Source organism: Somniosus microcephalus, chromosome 12, assembly GCF_052327205.1.
Source record: "Somniosus microcephalus isolate GS21.2 chromosome 12, FLI_Smic_1.0, whole genome shotgun sequence".
Taxonomy (NCBI): Eukaryota; Metazoa; Chordata; class Chondrichthyes; order Squaliformes; family Somniosidae; genus Somniosus; species Somniosus microcephalus.
Genome location: NC_140998.1, coordinates 203021739 through 203049410, shown reverse-complemented (window position 1 = coordinate 203049410; position 27672 = coordinate 203021739). Strand labels below are relative to the sequence as shown.

The 27672-nt window shown below is 47.3% G+C and overlaps 1 protein-coding gene across 2 annotated transcripts in view; it reads left to right on the top strand.

The window, feature by feature from the left end:
• Positions 1–18435, top strand: part of LOC147109912 (uncharacterized) — a 41464-nt gene extending 23029 nt beyond the window's left edge. For both annotated transcript variants that reach the window (XM_086003937.1, XM_086003938.1), the window contains 5 exons: positions 3487–3801; positions 8332–8457; positions 11392–11520; positions 14556–14614; positions 18245–18435. In XM_086003937.1, the coding sequence (XP_085860063.1) occupies positions 3487–3801; positions 8332–8457; positions 11392–11520; positions 14556–14578 (593 nt within the window). In that variant the 3' untranslated portion in view covers positions 14579–14614; positions 18245–18435. The remainder of the gene's footprint in view (positions 1–3486; positions 3802–8331; positions 8458–11391; positions 11521–14555; positions 14615–18244) is intronic.
• Positions 18436–27672: the final 9237 nt, after the last annotated feature.

The window sequence follows — 27672 nt, the reverse complement described above, 5'->3', positions numbered from 1 at the left end:
GGCACCGAGGGGACCGGCGTGGTGCCGGTTTAGCAGAAAGTCTGGATTACAGAGAGGTATAGTAAAAGGTACGAGAGCTCCGTACACAGCAACAAATCCAGGCGTCCCTGTTGCTTAGCAACAGGTGCAGGAACCCCGGTTACACAGCCACAGATCCAGGAACGGCCACTAATATGAAGTAAAACTTACCTGAACCTACTCCTGAATTTTGCCGATTAACAGAGATTTCCGGTTATTTAGGTGCCAGTAAATCGAGAGTTTCCTGTATTTATATAGCACCTTTAACGTAGTAAAACGTCCCAAGGCGCTGCACAGGAGTATTATAAGACAAAACAAAATTTGTTACTGAGCCACATAAGGATAAATTAGGACAGGTGACCAAAAGCTTGGTCAAAGGGGTAGGTTTTAAGGAGCGTCTTAAAGGAGGAAAGAGAGGTAGCGAGGCGGAGAGGTTTAGGCAGGGAATTCCAGAGCTTAGGGCCCAGGCAACAGAAGGCACGGCCACCAACGGTTGAGCGATTATAATCAGGGATGCACAAGAGGGCAGAATTAGAGGAGCGCAGATATTTCGGAGGGGGGGGGGTGTGGGGCTGAAGGAGATTACAGAGATGGGGAGGGGCGAGGCCATGGAGGGATTTGAAAACAAGGATGAGAATTTTGAAATCGAGGCACTGCTTAGCTGGGAGCCAATGTAGGTCAGCGAGCACAGGGGTGATGGGCGAACGGGACTTGGTGCGAGTTAGGACACGGGCAGCCGAGTTTTGGATGACCTCAAGTTTACGCGTGGTAGAATGTGGAAGGCCAGCCAGGAGTGTGTTGGAATAGTCAAGTCTGGAGGTAACAAAGGCATGGATGAGGGTTTCAGCAGCGGATGAGCTGAAGCAAGGACGGAGACAGGCAATGTTACGATGGTGGAAATAGGCGGTCTTAGTTATGCTGTGGATATATGGTCGGAAGATCATTTCAGGGTCAAATATGACACCTTAGGTTGAGAACAGTGTGGTTCAGCCTCAGACAGATGTTAGGGAGAGGGATGGAGTCAGTGGCTAGTAAACGGAGTTTGTGGCAGGGACCGAAAATAATGGCTTCGGTCTTCCCAATATTTTATGTTGCTGTTGTAGAAAGCAGTAACAATTGGCAACGGCACAGGATCTTGAGTGAAGGAAAATTCAGGATCAATGCGAATCAATGGGGGCAATTTCAACTTTGGGTGATATCGAAATAGTTGACAATTTCACACCGTAGCCAAGATCCTATCCATTGAAGGCAATGCTGGGCTGCCTATTCAATATTGTGCATTTTACACCATTACCCCTACACATTGGAGCCATTTTTGCCTTTGCTTATTGGGCCTTAAGCATTGACCGGGTCGACTGAAGGAATGAAAATCCCGCAACGTGGATTGACAGAACTTGCCTGGTTTTCCTTCCATGGAAATAGCTGGGAGGAAAATCCGGCAGATTCTGTTAAAGGCATGTGAAGCCTTCCACCAGATTTTCCTTTCTGCACTCCGGCCAGGCGATAGAAGTAAAGTTCCACAGTATTAGATGGATTGAGCACTGAAAACAAAGAATGACTTGCATTTAGATAGCATCTTTCACAACCTCAGGACGTCCCAAAGTGCTTTACAGCCAATGAAGTACTTTTGCAACGTAGTCAGTGCTGTAATGTAGGAAACGCAGCAGCCAATTTGTGCACAGCCAGCTCCCACAAACAGCAACGTGATAACGACCAGATCATCTGTTTTTCTCAGTGATGTTGACTGAAGGTAAATTTTGGCCAGGGCACCAGGGGGAACTCCCCTGCTCGATTTCGAAATAGGGCCGTGGGATCTTTGGGGTCATCCTGAGGGAGCAGAGGTTAAAGGTCTCATCTGAAAGACGGCACCTCTGACAGTGCAGCACTCCCTCGGTACTGGCAATGCAGCGTCGGCCATGGATTTTGTGCTCAAGTCTCATGGAGTGGGATTTGAACGCACAATCTTCTGGCTCCGAGGCGAGAGTGTTACCAACTGAGCCACAGGCTGACAAGCAAATGAGAATCAGGCGGTTTCTATAATGGCCAGTCCATCTGCAACACCAGCCTGGACGGGAAGTTATAAGTCGACCCACCTTCTCAGTGCCATTGCTGTATGCTCATTCCTATTGGCGGGGGGGGGGGGGGGGGGGGGGGGGGGGGGAGAGGAATCACCTGCTTGTATCGATGCTGGTGAATAGAACTTGGGGCCACGGCCTCAGGATAAAGGGTAGGCCATTCCGGACTGAGCTGAGGAGAAATTTCTTCACACAGAGGGTGGTCAATCTTTGGAATTCTCTACCCCAGAGGGCAGTGGAGGCTCAGTCATTGGGTATATTCAAAACAGAAGTCGATAGATCTCTGACTAGTAAGGGCATCAAGGGATAAGAACGTAAGAAGTAGGAGCAGGAGTAGGCCATACGGCCCCTCGGGCCTGCTCCGCCATTCAATAGGATCATGGCTGATCCGAACCTAGACTCACGTCCACTTCCCTGCCCGCTCCCCGTAACCCCTAATTCCCTTATCAGCTAGGAAACTGTCTATCTCCGTTTTAAATTTATTTAATGTTGCAGCTTCCACAGCTCTCTGGTAGCAAATTCCATAGATTTACTACCCTCTGAGTGAAGAAGTTTCTCCTCATCTCAGTTTTGAAACGGCAGCCCCTTATTCTAAGATTATGCCCCCTAGTTCTAGTCTCACCCATCAGTGGAAACATCCTCCCCACATCCACCCGATCAAGCCCCCTCACAATCTTATATGTTTCGATAAGATCGCCTCTCATTCTTCTGAATTCCAATGAGTAGAGGCCCAACCTACTCAACCTTTCCTCATAAGTCAACCCCCTCATCTCCGGAATCAATCGAGTGAACCTTCTCTGAACTGCCTCGAGAGCAAGTATATCTTTTCTTAAATATGGAAACCAAAACTGCACGCAATATTCCAGGTGTGGCCTCACCAGTACCCTGTATAACTGAAGCAAGACTTCCCTGCTTTTATACTCCATCCCCCTCGCAATAAAAGCCAAGATCCCTTTGTACTGTAGCACTTTGCAGTTTCTCTCCATTTAGATAATAACTTGCTCTTTGATTTTTTCTGCCGAAGTGCATAACCTCACACTTTCCAACATTATATTCCATCTGCCAAATTTCTGCCCACTCACTTAGCCATAGGATATGGCGATAGGGCCGGTGAATGGAGTGGAGGCAGAAGATCAGCCACGATCTCATTGAATGGCGGAGTAGGCTCGAAGGGCCGACTTACCCTCCTATTTCTTATGTTCTTAACCTCAGATAAAGCAAATCCTTGCAGCATTTACAGTAAAGAAAAAACCGATAATGATGAAGCCTGGGTCAATCCCTTGGAGCTGCAGATCTATATAAAACATGCAGCTGTTAATCGACAGAAGTGAACCGTCAGTCAGTTTGAAAATGTTTAACGTTGCTTTGCTCAACCATATATTCTTTCTCTCAGCGCAGCCCCAGCCGATCTCCATCTCAGTGCCGCTCGGTAAAATTAACGCAGAGCTTAAAGCCAGCGTCCTCCTGTCAGTGGCTGTATCCGGCAACATGAAGAAGGGTAACTGGAGTTCCAGAGGCTGGTGGTTTTATCAGTGGGACGGTCCAATTGAAAATGCAACTAAACGTCCTTTCCGTCACATGGTGCTCTTTCCCAATGCATCAATCCTTCTAGAGCACGTGAGCAGTTACGACAGTGACCTGTACACTCTTACTGTGGAGTCGCCTACCGGCGCTACAGCAACGGCAGATATCATCCTGACAGTGTTCAGTGAGTAGCTGCTATACCTGTTTCATTGCAAAATTATTTGGGGACATTTTGCGACCTATTCCGCACATTTAATTAGTAAATTATCTATCTGTAACATATTTTTGAAAGTCTGACAGCCGCACGCACTTCTTCTCAACTTTCCCGTTATAAAATTTAATTTAATTTAATAGAAACGACAACAGAGAAGGTCATAGACTTAGGTAGCAGTGGGGGAATTAAAAAACAGAATGTGTCAGGAAGGGACAGAAGGTATGGAGCAAAAAGTAAAGTACTAAAAAGGGAAAAAACAGGAACTAAGTGTTACAAAACATATTTGAAAGTTCTTTATCTGAATGCACGTAGCATTCGTAACAAAATGAATGAGTTAACGGAACAAATAACGACATATGGGTATGATCTTGTGGCCATTACAGAAACATGGCTGCAGGGTGACCATGACTGGGAATTAAACATACCAGGTTATTTAACAATCAGGAAGGACAGGCAGGAAGGGAGAGGAGGTGTGGTGGCTATGTTAATAAAGGAAGGAATCACTAAAATACAGAGAAATGATAGTGGGTCGAAAGAGCAGGATAGTGAAACAGTTTGGGTGGAGATAAGGAATAATAAGGGGAAAAAAGCACTAGTGGGTGTAGTCTATAGGCCTCCGAACAGTTGCAACTCTGTTGGACGGAGTATTAATCAGGAAATAGTTGAGGCTTGTAATAAGGGAACAGCTATAATTATGGGGGATTTTAATTATCATATTAACTGGACAAATCAAATTGGGCAGAGCAGCCTTGAGGATGAGTTCATTGAGTGTATTAGGGATGGGTTTCTTGAGCAGTATGTAACTGAACCGACCAGGGGGCAAGCAACCTTAGATTTGGTCCTGTGTAATGAGACAGGATTAATTAAAAATGTCCTAGTAAAGGATCCCCTTGGAATGAGTGACCATAACATGGTTGAGTTCCATATTCAATTAGAGGGTGAGAAGGTTGGATCTCAAACAAGCGTGCTGAGCTTGAATAAAGGAGACTATGAAGGTATGAGAGCGGAATTGATTAGAGTGGACTGGGAAAATAGATTAAAGGGTAAGGCGGTACATGATCAGTGGTGTACATTTAAGGAGTTATTTTACAACTTCCAAAAAATATATATTCCACTGAGGAAAAAAGGGTGTAAAAGAAAAGATAGCCATCCGTGGCTAAGTAAAGTAATTAAGGATAGTATCCGACTAAAAACAAGGGCATATAAGGTAGCCAAATCTAGTGGGAGGATGGAAGATTGGGAAGTCTTTAAAAGACAGCAAAAAATAACTAAAAGATTGATTAAGAAAGGGAAGATAGATTATGAAAGTAAATTAGCAAAAAATATAAAAACAGACAGTAAAAGTTTCTATAGTTATATAAAAAGAAAAAAGGTGGCTAAAGTAAATGTTGGTCCATTAGAGGATGAGACCGGGAAATTAATGGTGGGAAACATGGAGATGGCAAAAACACTGAACAATTATTTTTTATCAGTCTTTACAGTAGAGGACACTAAGAATATCCCAACACTGGACAAACAGGGGGCTCTAGGGGGGGAGGAACTAAATACGATTAAAATCACTAAGGAAGTGGTACTTGGTAAAATAATGGGATTCAAGGCGAATAAATCCCCTGGACCTGATGGCTTGCACCCTAGGGTCTTGAGGGAAGTAGCGGCAGGGATTGTGGATGCATTGGTAATAATTTTCCAAAACTCACTGGACTCAGCAAAGGTCCCGGCAGATTGGAAAACTGCTAATGTAACACCCTTATTTAAAAAGGGTAGTAGACAGAAGGCTGGAAACTATAGACCTGTTAGCCTAACATCTGTGGTTGGTAAAATGTTAGAGTCCATTATTAAGGAGACAGTAACGGGACATTTGGATAAACATAATTTAATAGGACAAACTCAGCATGGTTTCATAAAGGGGAAGTCATGTTTGACAAATTTGCTGGAGTTTTTTGAGGAAGTAACATACAGGGTGGATAAAGGGGAACCAGTGGACGTAGTGTATTTAGACTTCCAAAAGGCATTTGACAAGGTGCCACACAAAAGATTATTGCTCAAGATAAAAAATCACAGGATTGGGGGTAATATTCTGGCGTGGGTGGAGGATTGGCTCTCTAACAGAAAGCAGAGAGTTGGGATAAATGGTTCGTTCTCACATTGGCAACCAGTAACTAGTGGTGTTCCGCAGGGGTCAGTGCTGGGTCCCCAACTCTTTACAATCTATATTAATGATTTGGAGGAGGGGACCGAGTGTAACAAAGTTTGCAGATGATACAAAGATGGGACGGAAAGTAGTGAGTGAGGAGGACATAAAAAACCTGCAAAGGGACATAGACAGGCTAAGTGAGTGGGCAGAGATTTGGCAGATGGAATACAATACTGGAAAGTGTGAGGTTATGCACTTTGGCAGGAAAAATCATAGAGCAAGTTATTATCTTAATGGCAAGAAACTGGAAAGTACTGTAGTACAAAGGGATCTGGGGGTCCTGGTGCACGAAACTCAAAAAGTTAGTATGCAGGTGCAGCAAGTGATCAAGAAGGCCAATGGAATGTTGGCTTTTATTGCTAGGGGGATGGAATATAAAAACAGGGAGGTATTGCTGCAGTTGTACAAGGTATTGGTGAGACCGCACCTGGAATACTGTATACAGTTTTGGTGTCCATACTTAAGAAAAGACATACTTGCTCTCGAGTCAGTACAAAGAAGGTTCACTCGGTTAATCCCGGGGATGAGGGGGTGGTCATATGAGGAGAGGTTGAGTAGATTGGGACTCTACTCATTGGAGTTCAGAAGAATGAGAGGCGATCTTATTGAAACATATAAGATTGTGAAGGGGCTTGATCGGGTGGATGCGGTGAGGATGTTCCCAATGAAGGGTGAAACTAGAACTAGGGGGCATAATCTTAAAATAAGGGGCTGCTCTTTCAAAACTGAGATGAGGAGAAACTTCTTCACTCAGAGGGTGGTAGGTTTGTGGAATTTGCTGCCCCAGAAAGCTGTGGAAGCTACATCATTAAATAAATTTAAAACAGAAATAGATAGTTTCCTAGAAGTAAAGGGAATTAAGGGTTACGGGGAGCGGGCAGGAAATTGGACATGAGACTAGGTTCGGAATGGTCATGGCCCTGTGGGTAGTGGAGTGGGCCCAGGGGCCGTGTGGCCTGGTTCTGCTCCTACTGTGTTCTAATTCTGTTAGATTTCAGGAGATGGTTTTATTCCTGTTCCTGGCTGGGGTGGAGATCGCCTTTACAGAAGGTAAGTACTGTAGAAAATATAGGGACAGAGTGATCTCCTGGAAGAATTTCCATCGCCTAGATGGGTCGGAGAGGAATTTCCCAGATTTTTTTCTCCCAAATTGGCCATTGGGTCTTTATCTGGTTTTTCGCCTCTCCCGGGAGATCACATGGGTTCGGGTGGATGCACAGTGATAGAAGATTTGAGGTTAGGATCAGATCAGCCATGATCTTATTGAATGGTGGAGCAGGCTCGAGGGGCCGTTTGACCTACTCCTGCTCCTATTTCTTATGTTCTTATGTAAAATTACTGGAGTAATTCTCACATGGATCACCGGGCGGAAAACTGGCCAATTTTAACCTATCCCAATTTTCCTGATCATTGAATTCAATAGAAAGGAAAATCAGAGAGGGTGTAAAACGACCGGTTAATCTGCTACCTTTAGTTTTATGACGCATAACCCATGATTTATAGAGGTTTAGGTATCTTCAGTTTGCTTATGATAGTCTCCATTTCCAGTGGAACAAGGAAATTCAATTTCTTGCATAAATGACACAGAATTTCAGTCTCAATGAAAGGTTGTAAATTTGCATGTTTCGATTTAGAGGAGACAGCCAACATCTTACCAACAGAATTTGGCTGTGTTTGCACCTGGACTAATAAGTCAAACGAATTAGGAGCAAGAGTCAGCCATACAGCCCCTCGAGCCTGCTCCGCCATTCAATAAGATCATGGCTGATCTTCGACCTCAACTCCACTTTCCCGCCCGATCCCCATATCCCTCGATTCCAAAAATCTTTCGCTCTCGGCCTTGAATATGCTCAAAGACTCAGCATCCACAGCCTGTTGGGGTAGAGAATTCTAAAGATTCTCAACCCTCTGAGCGAAGAAATTCCTCCTCATCTCAGTCTTTAATGGCCGGCCCCTTATCCTGAGACTGTGCCCCCTGGTTCTGGACCCTCCAGCCAGGGTGAAACAACCTCTCAGCATCTACCCGGTCAATCCCCCTCAGATCAGTGGCAAATTTTTAATACGCAGAAATGCAAGGTGCTGAAAGCGTATTTCATGGGGTAGGGATAGAATCTGTCGTGGGAGAACTTGAATGACACTTGAGGTACTGGTTGACTGGTCACTTCTCGTAGCCAATAAGCGTGAGCGAGCACTAAGCAAAGCCATTAGAACACTGGGTTATATTGACAAAATAAGTTGAGTTCAAGATTACATCTGTTCATATATAAAACTGACCACTGAATACCTTTTTTTTTTTTTTTTTACAGACTCTGAAACATGTACAAGTTACAATGTTCTTTTGTCCTTTTCAATTCTTCTGGCTTTAATTTGCATTTTTGCCTTTGCTATTCACATCCATAAAAAAAAGCAAACTGTTGGATATGAAACCATTGGTAAGTATTAGACACTGCACATCACAAAGGCCCATGGATACATTCATATTTTAATATGTAGTTATCCAAACATCTACATCTAGACACAGTTGAACACCGAACTGTACACAGAGGCACCAAGCCAGGTGAGGGGGTCACTAGTACGACAGCAAAATACTGCGGATGCTGGAAATCCAAAATGACAACAGAAAATGCTGGAAAAACTCAGCAGGCCAGGCAACATCCGTGGAGAGAGAAAATAGAGTCAATGTTTCGGGTCGAAACCCTTCGTCAGGACTGAAAAAGCACAGGAAATGAAACAGATTAAAAGGCCAGTTTGGGGGCTGGGAAATGGGGATGAGAGAACAAAAGAGAAGTGAAGAGACATTAAGAGGTATTGAAAACGAGACGAGATGGTGATAGGACTAGTGGAGACAAAAGAAGGCTCTAGATCAGGTGTGAAATGCGCTGGCAGAATGGGAGACAGCTGCCATGTGGGAGAGAGAAAAAAAGGGGGAAGGGCCAAAACAAAGCTGTGGATAAAAAATAAGTAAAAATGTAATAGGGGTCGAGGTTATGATCTGAAATTGTTGAGCTCGATATTGAGTCCGGAAGGCTATAAAGTGCCTAATCGGAAGATGAGGTGCTGTTCCTAGAGCTTACGCTGAGCTTCCGTGGAACAATGCAAGAGCCCGAGTACGGTGAGGTCTGAGTAAGAATGGGGCAGTGAAATAAAATAACAGGCGACCGGAAGCTCGGGGTCACCCCTACGGACTGAACGGAGGTGTTCCGTAAAGCGGTCACCGAGGTGGTCACTAATACTGTACCACACTGCAAAGGAATGGGTAGAATGAGGGTCACTAATAATCCCAGATCACAATGTTTGGATGTGAGATGAGGAGACGGGGTAGAGTGAGAGAGTCACGAATAATACGACCACACATTGAACAGGAGGTAAGAGAAAGGGGAGAGGGCGCAGTCATTAACAATACGCTAATACAATGTGCAGGGGGTGAGGTGAGAGGATGGCGTTACACACACAGAATCACACAGAAACCCCACAGTGCAGATAGAGGCCATTTCGGCCCATCGAGCCTGCACCGACACATATCCCACCCGATCCCCGTAACCCCTACACCAACACATATCCCACCCTATCCCCGTAACCCCACGTATTTAATCCCCCTAACACTAAGGGTCAATTTATCATAGCCAATCAACCTAACCCGCACATCTTTGGACTGTGGGAGGAAACCGGAGCACCCGGAGGAAACCCACGCAAACACAGGGAGAATGTGCAAACTCCACACAGACAGTTACATAGAAACATAGAAGATAAGAGCAGGAGTAGGCCATTCAGCCCATCGAGGCTGTTCCGCCATTTAATGAGATCATGGCTGATCATCCAAATTCAGTACCCTGTCCTTGCTTTCTCCCCATATTCCTTGATTTCTTTAGCCTTAAGAAATATATCTAACTCCTTCTTGAATATATTTAATGAATTGGCCTCAACTGCCTTCTGTGGTAGAGAATTCCACAGGTTCACCACTCTCTGGGTGAAGAAATTCCTCCTCATCTCTGTCCTAAATGCCTTACCCCTTATCCTTAGACTGTTATCCCTGGTTCTGGACTCCCCCGCCATCGGGAACATCCTTCCTGCATCAAGTCTGTCTAGTCCTGTTACAATTTTATAAGTTTCAATGAGAACCCCTCTCATTCTTCTAAACTCTAGCGAATACAAGCCCAATCGACCCAATCTCTCTTCATACGTCATTCCTGCCATCCCAGGTATCAGTCTGGTGAATCTTTGCTGCACTCCCTCCATGGCAAGAACATCCTTCCTCAGATAAGGCGACCAAAACTACACACAATACTTAAGGCGTGGCCTCACCAAGGCCCTGTACAACTCCAGCAAGACACCCTTGCTCCTGTACTCGAATCCTCTCGCTATGAAGGCCAACATACCATTTGCCTTCTTAACCACCTGCTGCACCAGCATGCTTACCTTCAGCGACTGGTGCACAAGGACACCCAGGTCTCGTTGCACTTCCCCTTTTCCCAATCTATTGCCGTTCAGATAATAATCTGCCTTCCTGTTTTTGCCACCAAAGTGGATAACCTTGCAATTATCCACATTATACTGCATCTGCCATACATCTGCCCAATCACCCAACCTGTCCAAATCATACTGGAGTTTCTCGGCATCCTCCTCACAGCGCACATGCCCACCCAGCTTTGTGTCATCTGCAAACTTGGAGATATTACATCTAGTTCACTTGTCTAGGTCATTAATATATAATGTGGGTAGAGAGGATTCAGTAATAATAAAATGACACAAGGTGCAGCGGGTGACCCGATGGGCAGTGAGAAATCAGTAATAATCTATAATGATTGGGGGGGTGGTCAATGCATGGTTTGAGCGACTGAGCAGGAATAGATACATTTGGACACTCACAAAGTTCCGCTGCAATTAGGAGATTTTTTTTATTCACGGGATGTGAGCATCACTGGGAAAGCCGATATTTATTGCCCGTCCCTAATTACCCTCGAGAAGGTGGTGGTGAGCCGTCTTCTTGATAATTGAGTGGCTTGCTCGGCCGTTTCAGGGGGCAGCTGAGAGCCAACCACATTGCTGTGGGTCTCTGGAGTCATTTATAGGCCAGACCGGGTAAGGGCGGCAGATTTCCTTCCCTAAAGAACATTAGTGGACCAGATGGATTCTGACGGCAATCTGGTAGTTTCATGGTCAGCGTTACTGGTACTAGCTTTTTAAAAAAATTCAGGATTCATTTAATAAATTCAAAGTAAATCCCCAGCTGCCGTGGTGGGATGTGAACTTATGTCTCTGGATCATCAGTCCAGGACGTTGGATTACTAGTCCAGGAACATAACCACTACGCTACCATTTTGCCTTTCATTGCCCCAGGTTGTATTTATCTGATTTCTGTTTTACAGATATTCTGGCTGTGTTCTGTAAAGGATACCGGTTTTGTCTATCTTTTGTGACGCTGCTGGCTTTCAATTTCATCATAATCTTTGCCATTCTCATAAACAAGCATACGTGTGCCCTAGGACAACAGCCTGGTAAGATCATTCATTCAACATTTTAACACATGATTGTCATAATGTTCCATTCATTCCCACATAGACACACTGATTAGTACATTACAGCCTGGGGTTTCCTCTGGTTTTCTCACCAGATATCAGCGCAATATGGGCGGAATTGACTGAAATAGCGCAAAGGATCGTAGAGCTTAAAATGTGAGTTACGCCCATAACCGCTTAATTGGCACCCCATCCACCACCTTAAACATTCACTCCCTCCACCACCGGCGCACCGTGGCTGCAGTGTGGACCATCTACAAGATGCACTGCAGCAATTCGCCAAGGCTTCTTCGACAGCACGTCCCAAACCCGCGACCTCTACTGCCTAAAAGGACAAGGGCAGCAGGCGCATGGAAGCACCACCACCTGCAAGTTCCCCTCCAAATTACACACCATCCTGACTTGGAAATATATCGCTGTTCCTTTGTCCGAGTCAAAATCCTGGAACTCCCTCCCTAACAGCACTGTGGGAGCACCTTCACCACACGGACTGCAGCGGTTCAAGGCGGCGGCTCACCAACACCTTTTTAAAAATTCATTGATGGGATGTGGGCGTCGCTGGCTAGGCCTGCATTTAGTGCCCATCCCTAATTGCCCCTGAGAAGATGGTGGTGAGCCGCCTTCTTGAACCGCTGCAGTCCATATGGTGTAGGTACACCCACAATGCTGTTAGGAAGGGAGTTCCAGGGTTTTGGCCCAGCGACAGTGAAGGAACGGCGATACAGGTCCAAGTCAGGATGGTGTGTGGCTTGGAGGGGAACTTGTAGGTGGTGATGTTCCCATGCGTCTGCTGCCCTTGTCCTTCTAAGTGGTAGAGGTCACGGGTTTGGAAGGTGCTGTTGAAGGAGCTTTGGCGAGTTGCTGCAGTGCATCTTGTAGATGGTACACACTGCAGCCACAGTGCGCCACTGGTGGAGGGAGTGAATGTTGAAGGTGGCGGATGGAGTGCCAATCAAGTGGGCTGCTTTATCATGAATGGTGTCGAGCTTCTTGAGTGTTGTTGGAGCGGCACTCATCCAGGCAAGTGGAGAGTATTCCATCACACTCCTGACTTGTGCCTTGTAGATGGTGGAAAGGCTTTAGGGAGTCAGGAGGTGAGACACTCGCTGCAGAATTCCCAGCCTCTGGCCTGCTCTTGTAGCCACAGTATTTATATGGCTGGTCCAGTTCAGTTTCTGATCAATGGTAACCCCCAGGATGTTGATAGTGGGGGATTCAGCGATGGTAATGCCATTGAATGTCAAGGGAAGATGGTTAGAGTCTCGCTTGTTGGAGCTGGTCATTGCCTGGCACTTGTGTGGTGCGAATGTTACTTGCCACTTGTCAGCCCAAGTCTGAATGTTGTCCAGGTCTTGCTGCATATGGACACGGACTGCGTCTCAAGGGACAACTAGGGACGGGCAATCAATGCTGGCCTTGCCAGCGATGCCCACGTCCCAGGAACGAATAAAAACAAACACTGATACTCGAGTTTGTGATCTTTAACACTGGTTTCAAAAGTCAATTTGCCCGAAGCAGTCCTCACCAACAGAACTGGACACGCCCCCAGATCGGCACAGCTAGTTCGCGCCGATTGCACCCGCTCAGGGATGTTCATCACATTGTGCCCCGAATTTCAGGCGCACAGGCACCCGTGGTCACATTAATCTATCGTTAACGGCCTGCAGCGCCAGTGACCTGTAGTCAATTGAAGCCTCACTCAGGTCCAATTCTGATGCCTCAATTACACTCAATTCCGGATAAACATAGAAACATAGAAGATAGGAGCAGGAGTAGGCCATTCGGCCCCTCGAGCCTGCTCCACCATTCAATGAGATCATGGCTGATCATCCAAATTCAGTACCCTGTCCCTGCTTTCTCCCCATATCCCTTGATCCCCTTAGCCTTAAGAAATATATCTAACTCCTTCTTGAATATATTTAATGAATTGGCCTCAACTGTCTTCTGTGGTAGAGAATTCCACAGGTTCACCACTCTCTGGGTGAAGAAATTCCTCCTCATTTCTGTCCTAAATGGCTTACCCCTTATCCTTAGAGTGGGACCCCTGATTCAGGACACCCCGGCCATCGGGAACAAATAAATTGATAGGGTAGATAGAAATGTTTTCTGATGGTGGGTGAGTCTCGGACATGGGGACATAACCTTAAAATCAGAGCCAGGCCATTCAGGAGAGAAGTTAAGAAACACCTCTTCACACAGAGGGTGGTAGAAGTGTGGAACTCGCTCCCAAAAACACCGTAGATGTTAGCTCAATCAGTCATTTTAAATCTGAGATCGATAGATTTTTGCTGGCTAAGGGTATTGAGGGATATGGAGCCAAGGCAGGTAACTGGAGTTTGGATAAAGATCAGCCAGGATCTCAGTGACTGGTGGAACAGGCTCGAGTGGCTGAATGTCCTACGTGAGAGTGTCATTACACTACAGGTACCATTATAAATTTGGACATAGAAATTTATAATAGAAAAGGCTGATTCAAACGTGTGACAAAAGCATGAACAGGAAGTAATTTTTCATAAATAGTAAGTGTGCAAGGACATAAGGTTTTGAAATATATTTAGATAGATTAACATCACTGTTATTATACAGGAAACTCTCGATTTACCGGCACCTAAATAACCGGCAAAATTCAGGAGTAGGTTCAGGTAAGTTTTACTTCATATTAGTGACCGTTCCTGGATCTGTGGCTGTGTAACCGGGGTTCCTGCACCTGTTGCTATGCAACAGGGATGCCTGGATCTTGTGGCCAGGGTTCCTGCACTTGTTGCTAAGCAACAGGGAAGCCTGGATCTGTTGCTGTGTACGGGGCTCTCGTACCTTTTACTATACCTCTCTGTAATCCGGACTTTTTGATAAACCGGCACCACGCCGGTCCCGTCGGTGCCGGATAAAAGAGTTTCCTGTAGTGCGTTCCGATTGTGTGTGTGTGTTTGCGATTACTCAATACAGGCAATTTAGGAATGTTGAAACATCAAATACACCAAGACTAAGTTATTTTCCCCTCTGTATTGTTGCAGTGCTCAATTTTTTGGCAAAGTAATCCGATCCTTAACTTTCAACGCGTGACAGTCTACAGGTGAGTCTTTGCAAAAATCTTACTGCAGTATAGGGTTGTTACAAGGGACAGGCCTTTGACGGTTAAGACATGGCTGTAAATCAAGCCCTGTCCAATGGGATAAAACTCTCTCCTTTGGAAATGGTTTGAAAAGATCCCACTAAAACATCTATTGCCAATTAGAAAAGGACCAGAGCACGAAAGGGAAGGAGTCTGCACAATTGGTGTTAAATTCAGTTTCCACATGTACGCTGACGACACCCAGCTATACCTCACTATCTCTTCTCTTGACCCCGCCACGGTCTCTAAATTGTCACACTGCTTGTCCGACATACAGTTCTGGATGAGCAAAAATGTTCAAAAATTAAATATTGGGAAGGCCGAAGCCATTGTTTTCAGTCTCCGCCACAAACTCCGTTCCCTAGCAACTGACTCCATCCCTCTCCCTAACATCTGTCTGAGGCCGAACCACACTGTTCACAACCTTGGTGTCATGTTAGACCCTGAGCTTCCGATCACATATCCGCAGCATAACAAAGACCGCCTATTTCCACCTCTAACATCGCCCGTCTCCGCCCTTGCCTCTGCTCATCCGCTGATCAAACCCTCCTCCATGTCTCTGTTACCTCTGGACTTGACTATTCCAACGCACTCCTGGCTGGCCTCCCACATTCTACCCTATGTAAACTTGAAGTCATCTAAAACTCGGCTGCCCGTGTCCTAACTCGCACCAAGTCCCGTTCACCCATCACCCCTGTGCTCGCTGACCTACATTGGCTCCCGGTTAAGCAGTGCCTCGATTTCAAAATTCTCATCCTTGTTTTCAAACCCCTCCGTGGCCTCGCCCCTCCATATCCATATCTCTGTAATCTCATTCAGCCCCACAACCCCGCCCCCTGAGATATCTGCGCTCCTCTAATTCTTCCCTCTTGAGCATCCCGGATTATAGTCGCTCAACCATTGGTGGCCGTGCCTTCTGTTGCCTGGGCCCTAAGCTTTGGTTGATGGTACAAGGACTAGGGGACACAGGTTTAAGGTTTCGGGCAAGAGATACAGGGTGGAAGTGAGGAAAAACTTTCTTACGCAGCGAGTGGTGATGACCTGGAACTCGCTGCAGACGGAAGTGGTGGAAGCGGAGACTCTCAATGTTTTCATGGGGAGACTGGATAGGCACTTTGGGGGAAATAAACTTGCAGGGCTACGGGGATAGAGTGGGGGAATGGGACTGACTGGATTGCTCTACAGAGAGCCGGCACGGACTCGATGGGCCGAATGGTCTCCTTCTGTGCCGTTATGACTCTATGACTTGTCCTAATTTGAACTCGTGGCCTCTGGGTTGGTAGTTCAAGAAAATAAGCACAACCCTACCAGAGCCAAACAACAGAAGATTTGGTGTTGCCCCACAGGTGGAAACAAGCTTACACTTATTTCATCTTCCTTACAATGTCATCTATGACTGTCATCCATACTGTGCAATGATGTCATCAGCATTGGTGCTATGTGACAACTTGGCTCAGCCCACTTGCCTCTATTCCAGAAGGCTGTGGGTTCCAACTCGAAGACTTCAGCCGTGGCTCAGTGGGTAGCACCCTCGTCTCGGAGTCAGAAGGTCGTGTGTTCAAATCCCACTCCAGAGCCTTGAGCACAACATTTCAGGCTGACACTCCTGTCCAGTGCTGAGAGCGCGCTGCATTGTTGGAGGTGCCGTCTTTCGGCTGAGAGCTTAAACCGAGGACCCCGTCTGCCCTCTCAGGTGGACGGAAAAGATCCCATGGCACTATTTCAAAGAAGAGCAGGAGAGTTATCTCCGGTGTCATAGAGTCAAAACGGCACAGAAGGAGGCCATTCGGCCCATCGAGTCCGTGCTGGCTCTCTGTAGAGCAACCCAGTCAGTCCCATTCCCCCACTCTAGCCCCGTGGCCCTGCAAGTTTATTTCCCTCAAGTGCCTATCCAGTCTCCCCTTGAAAACACTGATCGTCACCGCGTCCATCAGCAGCGAGTTCCAGGTCCTCACCACTCGCTGCGTAAAAAAGTTTTTCCTCACGTCCCCCCTGTATCTCTTGCCCAAAACCTTAAATCTGTGTCCCCTAGTCCTTGTACTATCAACTAGTGGGAACAGCCTTTCCCCGTCTAGCCTATCCAAACCCGTCATAATCTTGTACACCTCTATCAAATCACCCCTCAACCTCCTTTGCTCTAATGAAAACAAATCCAGCTTCTCCAACCTGTCCTTGTAGCTAAGATCCCCCATCCCCGGAACCATTCTGGTAAATCTCCTCTGCACCCTCTCAAGGACCTTCACATCCTTCCTTAAAGTGTGGAGACCAGAACTGGACGCAATACTCCAGTTGTGACTTAACCAGCGCTTTCTAAAGGTTCAGCATAACTTCTCTACTTTTGTACTCAATACCTCTATTTATGAAGCCCAAGATCCCATATGCTTTGTTACCCACTCGCTCAATATGTCCTGCCACCTTCACGGTGCATCACCTCACATTTCCTGGGCCAATATTTTCCCCTCAATCAACATCATTAAGACAGATTATCTGGTCATTATCACATTGCTGTTTGTGGGAGCTTATCACAGTGGCTACACTTCACAAGTACTTCATTGGCTGTAAAGCGCTTTGGGAGATTCTGAGGTTAAGCATGGTTAACCTTTTGCAATAACAACAGAAAATGCTGGAAAAACTCAGCAGGGCCAGGCAACATCCGTGGAGAGAGAAATAGAGTCAACCTTTCAGGTCGAAACCCATCGTCAGGACTGAAAAAGCACAGGAAATGAAACAGATTAAAAGGCCAGTTTGGGGGCTGGGAAATGGGGATGAGAGAACAAAAGAGAAGTGAAGAGACATTGAGAGGTATTCAAAACGAGACGAGATGGTGATAGGACTAGTGGAGACAAAAGACGGCTCTAGATTAGGTGTGAAATGCGCTGGCAGAATGGGAGACAGCTGCCATGTGGGAGAGAAAAAAAGGGGGAAGGGTCAAAACAAAGGTGTGGATAAAAAATATGTAAAAATGTAATAGGGGCCGAGGTTATGATCTGAAATTGTTGAACTCGATATCGAGTCCAGAAGGCTGTAAAGTGCCTAATCGGAAGATGAGGTGCTGTTCCTCGAGCTTACGCTGGGTTTCCGTGGAACAATGCAAGAGGCCGAGGGCGGTGAGGTCCGAGTGGGAATGGGGCGGTGAATTAAAATGACAGGTGACCGGAAGGTCGGGGTCACCCTTACGGACTGAACGGAGGTGTTCCGCCAAGCGGTCGCCCAATCTGCGTTTGGTCTCCCCAATGTAGAGGAGACCAGATCGTGAGCAGTATACTCGATTGCAAGAAGTACAAGTAAATCGCTGTTTCACCTGGAAGGGGTGTTTGGGGCCCTGGACAGTGGGAAGGGGGGGGAGGTAAAAGGGCAGGTGTTTCATCTCGTGTGCTTGCACGGGAAGGTGCCGGTCGAAGGGGAAGGGGTGCTGGGGGTGATAGAGGAGTGGACTTTTTGCACCTGTGCACTAGCGATTTAGTGATTGCTTAGCTACCTTTGTCTGTGACGTTTGAAAGTGCACGGCAAGTCTAGAAGTTACTTCAATACAGCATTGTACATTCCATGCCAGGAATGTTGACTTCCATTTCATTTCCATTCTACCTTCAGAAGGACGAAGATGAAGTGCTACGCAATCCAAGCAAACTACAATCCACCGGAAGGCAGATGGAAAATACACGAACATGTACTCTACGCTATGATATCAACCAGCTGTGGACAATACGTGAAAGAATAATTATATTTTAACCTTTTTGCAAACTTGTGCGGAAGTGGTCGAATATTAAACACTCTCCAACATTTATGGTATTGCAACTGAGACCTGGTCAAGTTCATTACAATGGAGCCGGCCCAGAAACTCCATTCGCAGCCCTCCCGCGGGCTGCGATTTGGAAAAATCTCCGCCTCGACCGGAGGGCTCCCGGGAGGCGCAGAGTTCCATTGCTGGAACTCTCCAAACTGCCGGTGCGCAGGGCCCACGTATCCCAGGTAGTTCGCAGCGTCCCTGGGATCACGTGGGCCATGGGGAGCCAATCGGTGCAGGAAATCTCCATTCATAGATTTGACAGGAAGACCTGTCAAATCTATGAATAGAGATCACCCCCAAAACATAAGAAAAACTTCAAATATTTTTTTTAAAAAATCACATTTTTAAAATGACTATAAATTACATAAATTAACTATTTTAAACAAAACTAAATTTTTGAAAAAAATAATTACAGTTTTTAACGGGGCTAAAAATAAACTTACCTTTCTTTAAAGTATTTTAAAATGATAAATCAGCAGAATTTTTTTTAATTAACTTTCTTCAACTCTGAGCGCACCCACTTTTACCAGGCGTAAGAATTGTAAGTGTTTTCTGCGGGCAGAGGGTCTCCAAAAAACAGAACTCTCCACCCACAGAGTCTCCCGAGCAAGTGGAGCATCTGTCAAGAGCTTTCTTGACAGATTGGAAATACCGGTTTCCAGCGCGTGCGCAGTGCATGCCTGAAACTGGCATTTCCGATGTCCCTACGGGTGAGTACACGGCGCGTGCCCGCCCGTCGGGATCGGAATTTCTGCCTCGGAGTGTTTACTGTTGGGAGAGATCCGGTGCACTGCAACTGAGATTTTTAGTTTAGTTGCCTATCTGCGGCCATGTCTTCAAGGTAAATGTCACCTGAACCCACGGGGCCATCTCTTGATGATGTCCTTTCAAAGATGCACATCTGCCGCAGCTTGGTGGAGCCGGGGGAATGGCAGAGTGACAGGGCTTCATCCACTCAGTGAGGCAGATGCTCAATCATTGGCTCCGTCACTCTACTGAGGTAGTCCGAGGGGCCAGGAATCATATGGTTCAGCGTTGGTGGGGGGGGGGGGGGGGTGGTTCTGGATGAAGCTCAAGATCTCTTTTTTCTCACATTGCCATTCATCACCTTGCAACTGCAGAATTCAGAAATACGTCAGCGAAGAGCGTCCACTCATGTGTTGATGCAATGTTACCCCAACAAGGCAGAAGCTTGTCATCTTATGTCTGGATTGGGGCATGTTGACGCATTTGTGTGCAGAATTTAAGAGTGATTCTAAAGCCAAACGCCGCATACTGTGATCGCTGACCTACATTGGCTCCCGGATCAGCAGCACCTCAATTTCAAAATTCTCAGCCTTGTTTCCAAATCCCTCTATGGCCTCCTCGCCCCCCTCCCTATCATAGAAACATAGAAGATAGGAGCAGGAGTAGGCCATTCGGCCCCTCGAGCCTGTTCCGCAATTCAATGAGATCATGGCTGATCATCCAAATTCAGTACCCTGTCCCTGCCTTCTCCCCATATCCCTTGATCCCTTGAGCCTTAAGAAATATATCCAACTCCTTCCTGAATATATTTAATGAACTGGCCTCAACTGCCTTCTGTGGTAGAGAATTCCACAGGTTCACCACTCTCTGGGTGAAGAAATTCTTCCTCATCTCTCTCCTAAATAGCTTACCCCTTATCCTTAGACTGTGTCCCCTGGTTCTGGACTCCCCGGCCATCAGGAACATCCTTCTGCATCTAGTCTGTCTAGTCCTGTTAGAATTTTATAAGTTTCAATGAGATCCCCTCTCATTCTTCTAAACTCCAGCGAGTATAAGCCCAATCGACCCAATCTCTCCTCATACGTCATTCCTGCTATCCCAGGTATCAGCCTGGTGAATCTTCGCTGCACTCCCTCCATGGCAAGAACATCCTTCCTCAGATAAGGCGACCAAAACTGCACACAATACTCAAGGTGTGGTCTCACCAAGGCCCTGTACAACTGCAGCAAGACATCCTTGTTCCTGTACTCGAACCCTCTCGCTACGAAGCCCAACATACCATTTGCCTTCTTAACCGCCTGCTCCACCTGCATGCTTACCTTGAACGACTGGTGCACAAGGACACCTAGGTCTCGTTGCACTTCCCCTTCTCCCAATCTATTGCCATCCAGATAATAATCTGCCTTCTCTGTAATCTCCTCCCTATTCACCCATAACCCCTGTGCTCGCTGACCTACATTGGCTCCTGGTCTGGTAACTCCGCTAATTGAAAAATTCTCATCCTTGTTTTCCAATCGCTCCATCGTCTCACCCCTTCCTAGCTCTGTAACCTCCTTCAGCGCTCCAACCCTCCAAAGTCTCTGCACTCATCCAATTCTGGCCTTTTGCATTTTCATTGCTCCACCATTTGGGGCTGTACCTTTAGCCATCAAGGCCCTAAACTCTGGAATTCCCTGCCTAAACCTCTCCACCTCTCTACTCCTTTAAGACGCTCCTTAAAACCTACCTCTTTGACCAAGCTTTTGGTCACCTGCCCTAATTTCTCCTTATGTGGCTCGGTGTCGAATGTTTTGTCTTAAAATACTCCTGCGCAGCATCTTGGGACGTTTTGCTACGTTAAAGGCGCTATATAAATTCACGTTGTTGTTGTTATATGCCAATGGTTCGGTATAAATGCAAACGTTTACCTAATACCTAAGTTTATGTGCATGAATCTCTGAACCATTACAGAAGCACCCACATTTTGAGCTCATAGAATCATACAGCACTGAAGGAGGCCATTCAGCCCATCGTGCATGTGCCGGCTCTTTGAAAGAGGTCTCCAATTACTCCCGCTCCCCTGCTCTTTCGCCATAGCCCAGCACATTGCTCCTTTTCAAGGATTTATCCAATTCCCTTTTGAAAGCTACCATTGAATCTGCTTCCACCGCCCTTTCAGGCAGCGCGTTCCAGATCACAACAACTCGCTGCGTAAAACGATTTCTCCTCATCTCCCCCTCTGGTTCGTTTCCCCGAGAGAAATGGAAAAGCCAGATCCTACGCCAAGGGCTGACGGGTGCGAGAAAGCTTATTAAAATTTGTAATAGTGTGAGTGCCACTGGCCTGGGAGCACTTATTGCCTAGTTGCCTGAGGACGTTAACAGTCAACTAGATAGGGGATGAATGTTAAAGGAAGATTTCCTCCTTGAAGCCCGAACCCGAAAAGGCAACACTTATGGCGGAAGAGCCTCTGTGCAAATGAACCTCCAGTGTGGCTGACTGGAGTCTTCGATAAGCTAGACTCTCCCTAGGTGCAAGACTCCCTGCTTAGTGAAATAGTTGGATTTTTAGCATAAAACAGCAAGTTTTGCAATAATTTTCCTGGCCGCCTCTTATAGAAATCGCTCCTTTTCATTTTCATGTCCCTGGGGTGCGTAGCGCCTCCCTCCGGGCTGCGCGGTGACCGCCTCCCCGGGCTGCGCGGTGACCGACTCCCCGGGCTGCGCGGTGACCGCCTCCCCGGGCTGCGCGGTGACCGCCTCCCCGGGCTGCGCGGTGGCCGCCTCCCCGGGCTGCGCGGTGGCCGCCTCCCCGGGCTGCGCGGTGGCCGCCTCCCCGGGCTGCGCGGTGGCCGCCTCCCCGGGCTGCGCGGTGGCCGCCTCCCCGGGCTGCGCGGTGGCCGCCTCTCCGGGCTGCGCGGTGTCTGTCTCTCCGGGCTGCGCGGTGTCTGTCTCTCTGGGCTGTACGGTGTCTGTCTCTCTGGGCTGTACGGTGTCTGTCTCTCTCGGCTGTACGGTGTCTGTCTCTGTCTGGGCTGTACGGTGTCTGTCTCTGTCTGGGCTGTACGGTGTCTGATGTGCCTTCAATAACCACAAAACTAGAAGTTATAGACTTAAACAAGTTGGCTTTTAATCACTAAGATCAGAGCTAGCATCTCAACACGCCGACTGGTTCACAGGAATGAGTCATACAGATCCTGGGATCTTTATGTAAGAGAAGTCAGGGGCGGAGCCAAGAGCCAAGACCTGGAACCTTCCAGGTTAGTCAGGAAAGAGGAAGTGAAACTATACACAGTGTGGGGGAGGGTAATATACATGAGTGCAAAACGAATACAGGAAATACAGGATCAAGACAAACAGATTTCATTACAGTGTCTCTCTCTCTGGGCTGTACAGTGTCTGTCTCTGGGCTGTACGGTGTCTGTCGCTCTGGACCTACAAGAAATTTCACCCCCCCCCCGCAGCTTGACATGCAGTCTCATTCTGTCCTCCTAAGCCCAAGTATTTCAGGGTCAAGAGCCTCAGTCCCTGCCTTTCACACATTCTGAGTCACTATTAGAAAGCCTCCTGACTCCCCAAAGCCTTGCCACCATCTGCAAGGCACAAGTAAGGAGTGTGATGGAACACTCTCCACTTGCCTGGATGAGTGCAGCTCCAACAACACTCAAGAAGCTCGACACCATCCAGGACAAAGCAGCCCGCTTGATCGGCACCCCATCCACCACCTTCAACATTCACTCCCTCCACCACCGGTGCACCGTGGCTGCAGTGTGTACCATCTACAAGATGCACTGCAGCAACTCATCAAGGCTTCTTCGGCAGCACCTCCCAAACCCGCGACCTCTTCCACCTAGAAGGACAAGGGCAGCAGGCGCATGGGAACACCACCACCTCCAAGTTCCCCTCCAAGTCACACACCATCCTGATTTGGAAATATATCGGCCGATCCTTCATCGTCACTGGGTCAAAATCCTGGAACTCCCTCCCTAACATCACTGTGGGAGTACCTTCACCACACGGACTGCAGCGGTTCAAGAAGGAGGCTCACCACCACCTTCTCAAGGGCAACTAGGGATGGGCAATAAATGCCGGCCTTGCCAGTGATGCCCAGATCCAATAAGCTAATTAAAAAAAACTATTATAAAGCACCAATCCCATTTCCCTCGCCTCTCGGGATGGGGCTCTCAATCTTTTGACACACTCACTTGCTGCAATTGGTAAGGCTCTCCCTGACATTCTCAGTGATCAGATAACGGAAGCATTAGCGTTGCCTTTGATGGCGGTTTCCACCATTTCTTCATTAATACGATTTCAGCATTATTTGAAGTGCTAACACCAGCATTTAAACAGCTCTCTTAAGCATCTGGCAGTTCTCCAAGTTCCGCTACAAACATCACATAAACGGGTTTCCTGAAACATCCCTGACCTCAGAAATTAGCTCAAGTCCATGAAACTCTTTGCTTTAAACACTATGGGGGAGAAATTCTGTCTCGCCCCGTTTGGGGCGCAATTATCAGCCGGGCGCAAAGTTTAGCGCCTGGCGCTAATTATCGCCTCCGACTGCAAGCTTGGCTTCTATCACCCCTGGAGTTGATTGGAGCATTAATCAGGCGCAACACACCTCTCTTAAGGCGCTAACGCCGAGGAGCGAGGCGCTACCTCAGAGCGCTGGCGAAGCTCATGTGATGTCAGTCAGCAATGGAACACAGACACACTGGCTCCGGTCAGTTCTTAAAGGGGAAGGTCGATCTTGCTCTCCAGCCACACCCTGCTCATTGCAGCCTTGAATCTCAGCCTGGAGAGACCTGTACATCAAATCTGCTGGAAAGAACAATGGAGAGGCCCAGGGAAAGAGCTCGGAGTGCAGACCCCATAGTCTCTTCTAAATCGATACAAGGAAGGGCAAATTAAAATGAACCTGCAATGTGCTGCTCAGTACCCAGAACTCCTTCACACAGCGTTCAATCTCTCCAGAAGTCTCTCTCTCTCAGAATGCGTGGTGCAAAAATGTCACCAACAAAAAAAGGCAGGAAGCGGTCGCCTTTAAATAACGCTCCCCCAGTCCCTTTCCGACAGCTTAACGCTCCCCTCAACCTGTCGTTGCCAGCAGCAGGCGGTAAGGCAGGGGGCGCCACTCAATATCCGGTCCGGGGCGTTGCGAACTCGACTGACGTCACAATCTGCCGGTGCAGGAGATCATGGTGGTAGTGTTTAGCGCCGCCGCAAAATGTCTAGTTAATTTCGCGAGCGGCACAAACATCGCCGCGCCCGGGCGCTAGTTGCTTTGCGCCCCAATTGGCGCCCTCTTAAGGCGCTAACGGGAGGCGCAAACAACTGAATTTTTCCCCCATAAGGTTTACCCGGAGCAGGCTGGTGTATAACTTCCGTCTTCTTCGGGCTAATAGTGAGGCCAAATTCCTGACAAGCATCCGAGAAATGCTCCAGGGTGACGTGTACTCCTCTTCTGTGTGGGCAACAAGAGAAGAATCAAGAAATGTCAAAAACATAGAAGATAGGAGCAGGAGTAGGCCAGTCGGCCCCTCGAGCCTGCTCCGCCATTCAATGCGATCATGGCTGATCATTCAAATTCAGTACCCGGTTCCTGCTTTCTCCCCATACCCCTTGATCCCTTTAGCCTTAAGAAATATATCCAACTCCTTCTTGAATATATTTAATGAATTGGCCTCAACTGCCTTCTGTGGTAGAGAATTCCACAGATTCACCACTCTCTGGGTGAAGAAATTCCTCCTCCTTTCTGTCCTAAATGGCCTACCCCTTATCCTTAGACTGTGACCCCTGGTTCTGGACTCCCCGACCATCGGGAACATCCTTCCTGCATCTAGTCTGTCCAGTCCTGTCAGAATTTTATAAGTTTCAAAAGCTCTTCACAGATGTTAGATTTGAACTGCAGGTGACGGAAGCACAGTCTTCCCTGTACCTCGCACTTAATTACTGGCAGGGAAAATTCTGCATACTCCTGAGCTCAATAGGAATCAATTAAAACCCTGTATGCTTCACCTATCTGTACATCTTCACGAGTCCCCCCTGGTCTTAACATACCAATCCCTGCTCTGACCCCATTATTAGAGAACTAAGGACATAAGAGTTAGGAGCAGGAGCAGGTTATACGGCCCTTCCAACCTGCTCCGCCATTCAATAAGATCATGGGTAATCTTCGACCTCATCTCCAGTTTCCTGCCCAAATCCCTTGACTTCCCCCAGAGTCCAAAAATCTATCGATCTCTGTCTTTAATAAACTCAACAATGGATGTTGTCTACATGGATTTTAGGAAGTAGAGAAGTAGCGAGAGGGTTTGAGTACAGGAACAAGGATGTCTTGCTGCAGTTGTACAGGGCCTTGGTGAGACCACACCTTGAGTATTGTGTGCAGTTTTGGTCGTTTTATCTGAGGAAGGATGTTCTTGCCATGGAGGGAGTGCAGCGAAGATTCACCAGACTGATACCTGGGATGGCAGTAATGACGTATGAGGAGAGATTGGGTCGATTGGGCTTATACTCGTTAGAGTTTAGAAGAATGAGAGGGGATCTCATTGAAACTTATAAAATTCTAACAGGACTAGACAGACTAGATGCAGGAAGGATGTTCCCGATGGTCGGGGAGTCCAGAACCAGGGGTCACAGTCTAAGGATAAGGGGTAAGCCATTTAGGACAGAGATGAGGAGGAATTTCTTCATCCAGAGAGTGGCGAACCTGTGGAATTCTCTAACACAGAAGGCAGTAGAGGCCAATTCATTAAATATATTCAAGAAGGAGTTAGATATATTTCTTAAGGCTAAAGGGATCAAGGGATATGGAGAGAAGGCAGGGACAGGGTACTGAATTTGGATGATCAGCCATGATCTCATTGAATGGCGGAGCAGGCTCGAGGGGCCGAATGGCCTACTCCTGCTCCTATCGTCTATGTTTCTATGTTGAATAACAACAGAAAACGCTGAAAAAACTCAGCACGTCCAGGGCAGCATCCGTAGAGAGAGAAACGGAGTCAACGGTTCAGGTCGAAGACCCTTCGTCAGAACTGGAAAAAAAGCAGGAAAAGGGATAGATTTTAAAGCAAGTGGGGGCTGGGAAAAGGGGAGGGGATGAAAGAACAAAAGGGAAGGTCAGTGATAGGATAGAAAGCAGGAGAGATTGAGAGACATTGAGAGATATTCAAGGAATAAAGGATGGCGCTAGACGAAGTGTGAATGGCCCTGGCAGAATGAAGGACAGCTGCCATGTGGGAGGGAAGATAAAAGCCCAGACAAAAGGGTGGATTAAAAAAAAGAAAGGGAAAAAATATATATGTGATAGGGGCTGAGGTTATGATCTGAAATTGTTGAACTCTATCTTGAGTCCAGAGGACTGTAAAGTGTCTAATCGGAAGATGAGGTGCTGTTCCTCGAGCTTACGCTGAGCTTCCGTGGAACAATGCAAGAGCCCGAGTACGGTAAGGTCCGAGTGGGAATGGTGCGGTGAATTGAAGTGACAGGCGACCGGAAGCTCGGGGTCCCCCTTACGGAAGTAATGCTTAACCTTTATAAAGCGCTGGTTAGACCACAACTGGAGTATTGCGTCCAGTTCTGGTCACCACACTTTAGGAAGGATGTGAAGGCCCTTGAGAGGGTGCAGAGGAGATTTACCAGAATGGTTCCGGGGATGGGGGCATCTTAGCTACAAGGACAGGTTGGAGAAGCTGGATTTGTTTTCATTAGAGCAAAGGTGGTAGAGGGGAGATTTGATAGAGGTGTACAAGATTATGACAGGCTTGGATAGGCTAGTCGGGGAAAGGCTGTTCCCACTAGTTGATGGTACAAGGACTAGGGGGGCACAGATTTAAGGTTTTGGGCAAGAGATACAGGGGGGGATGTGAGGAAAAGCTTTTTTACGCAGCGAGTGGTGAGGACCTGGAACTCGCTGCCGACGGAAGTGGTGGAAGCGGAGACACTCGATGTTTTCAAGGGGAGGCTGGATAGACACTTGAGGGAACTAAACTTGCAGGGCTACGGGGATAGAGCGAGGAATGGGACTGACTGGATTGCTCTACAGAGAGCCGGTACGGACTCGATGGGCCGAATGGCCTCCTTCTGTGTCGTTATGACTCTATGACTATGACTCAACGACTGAGCATCCACAGCCCTCTGGGGTAGAGAATTCCAAAGATTCACAACCCTCTGAGTGAAGAAATTCCTCCTCACCTCAGTCTTAAATGGCCGACCCCTTATCCTGAGACTATGCCCCCTAGTTCTAGACTCACCAGCCAGGGGGAAACAGCCTCTCAGCATCTACCTTGTCAATCCCCCTCAGAATCTTATGTGTTTCAATGAGATCACCTCTCGTTCTTCTAAACTCCAGCGAATATAGGCCCAATCTACTCAATCTCACATCATAGGACAGCCCTCTCATCCCAGGGATCATTTTTGCTGCAGTGCGCAGTCTACACATCAGACACTAGCGGATTCCAGCCGTTCGGAGTTAACTGATCTCACTTAGGACTGAGGTGGTCACT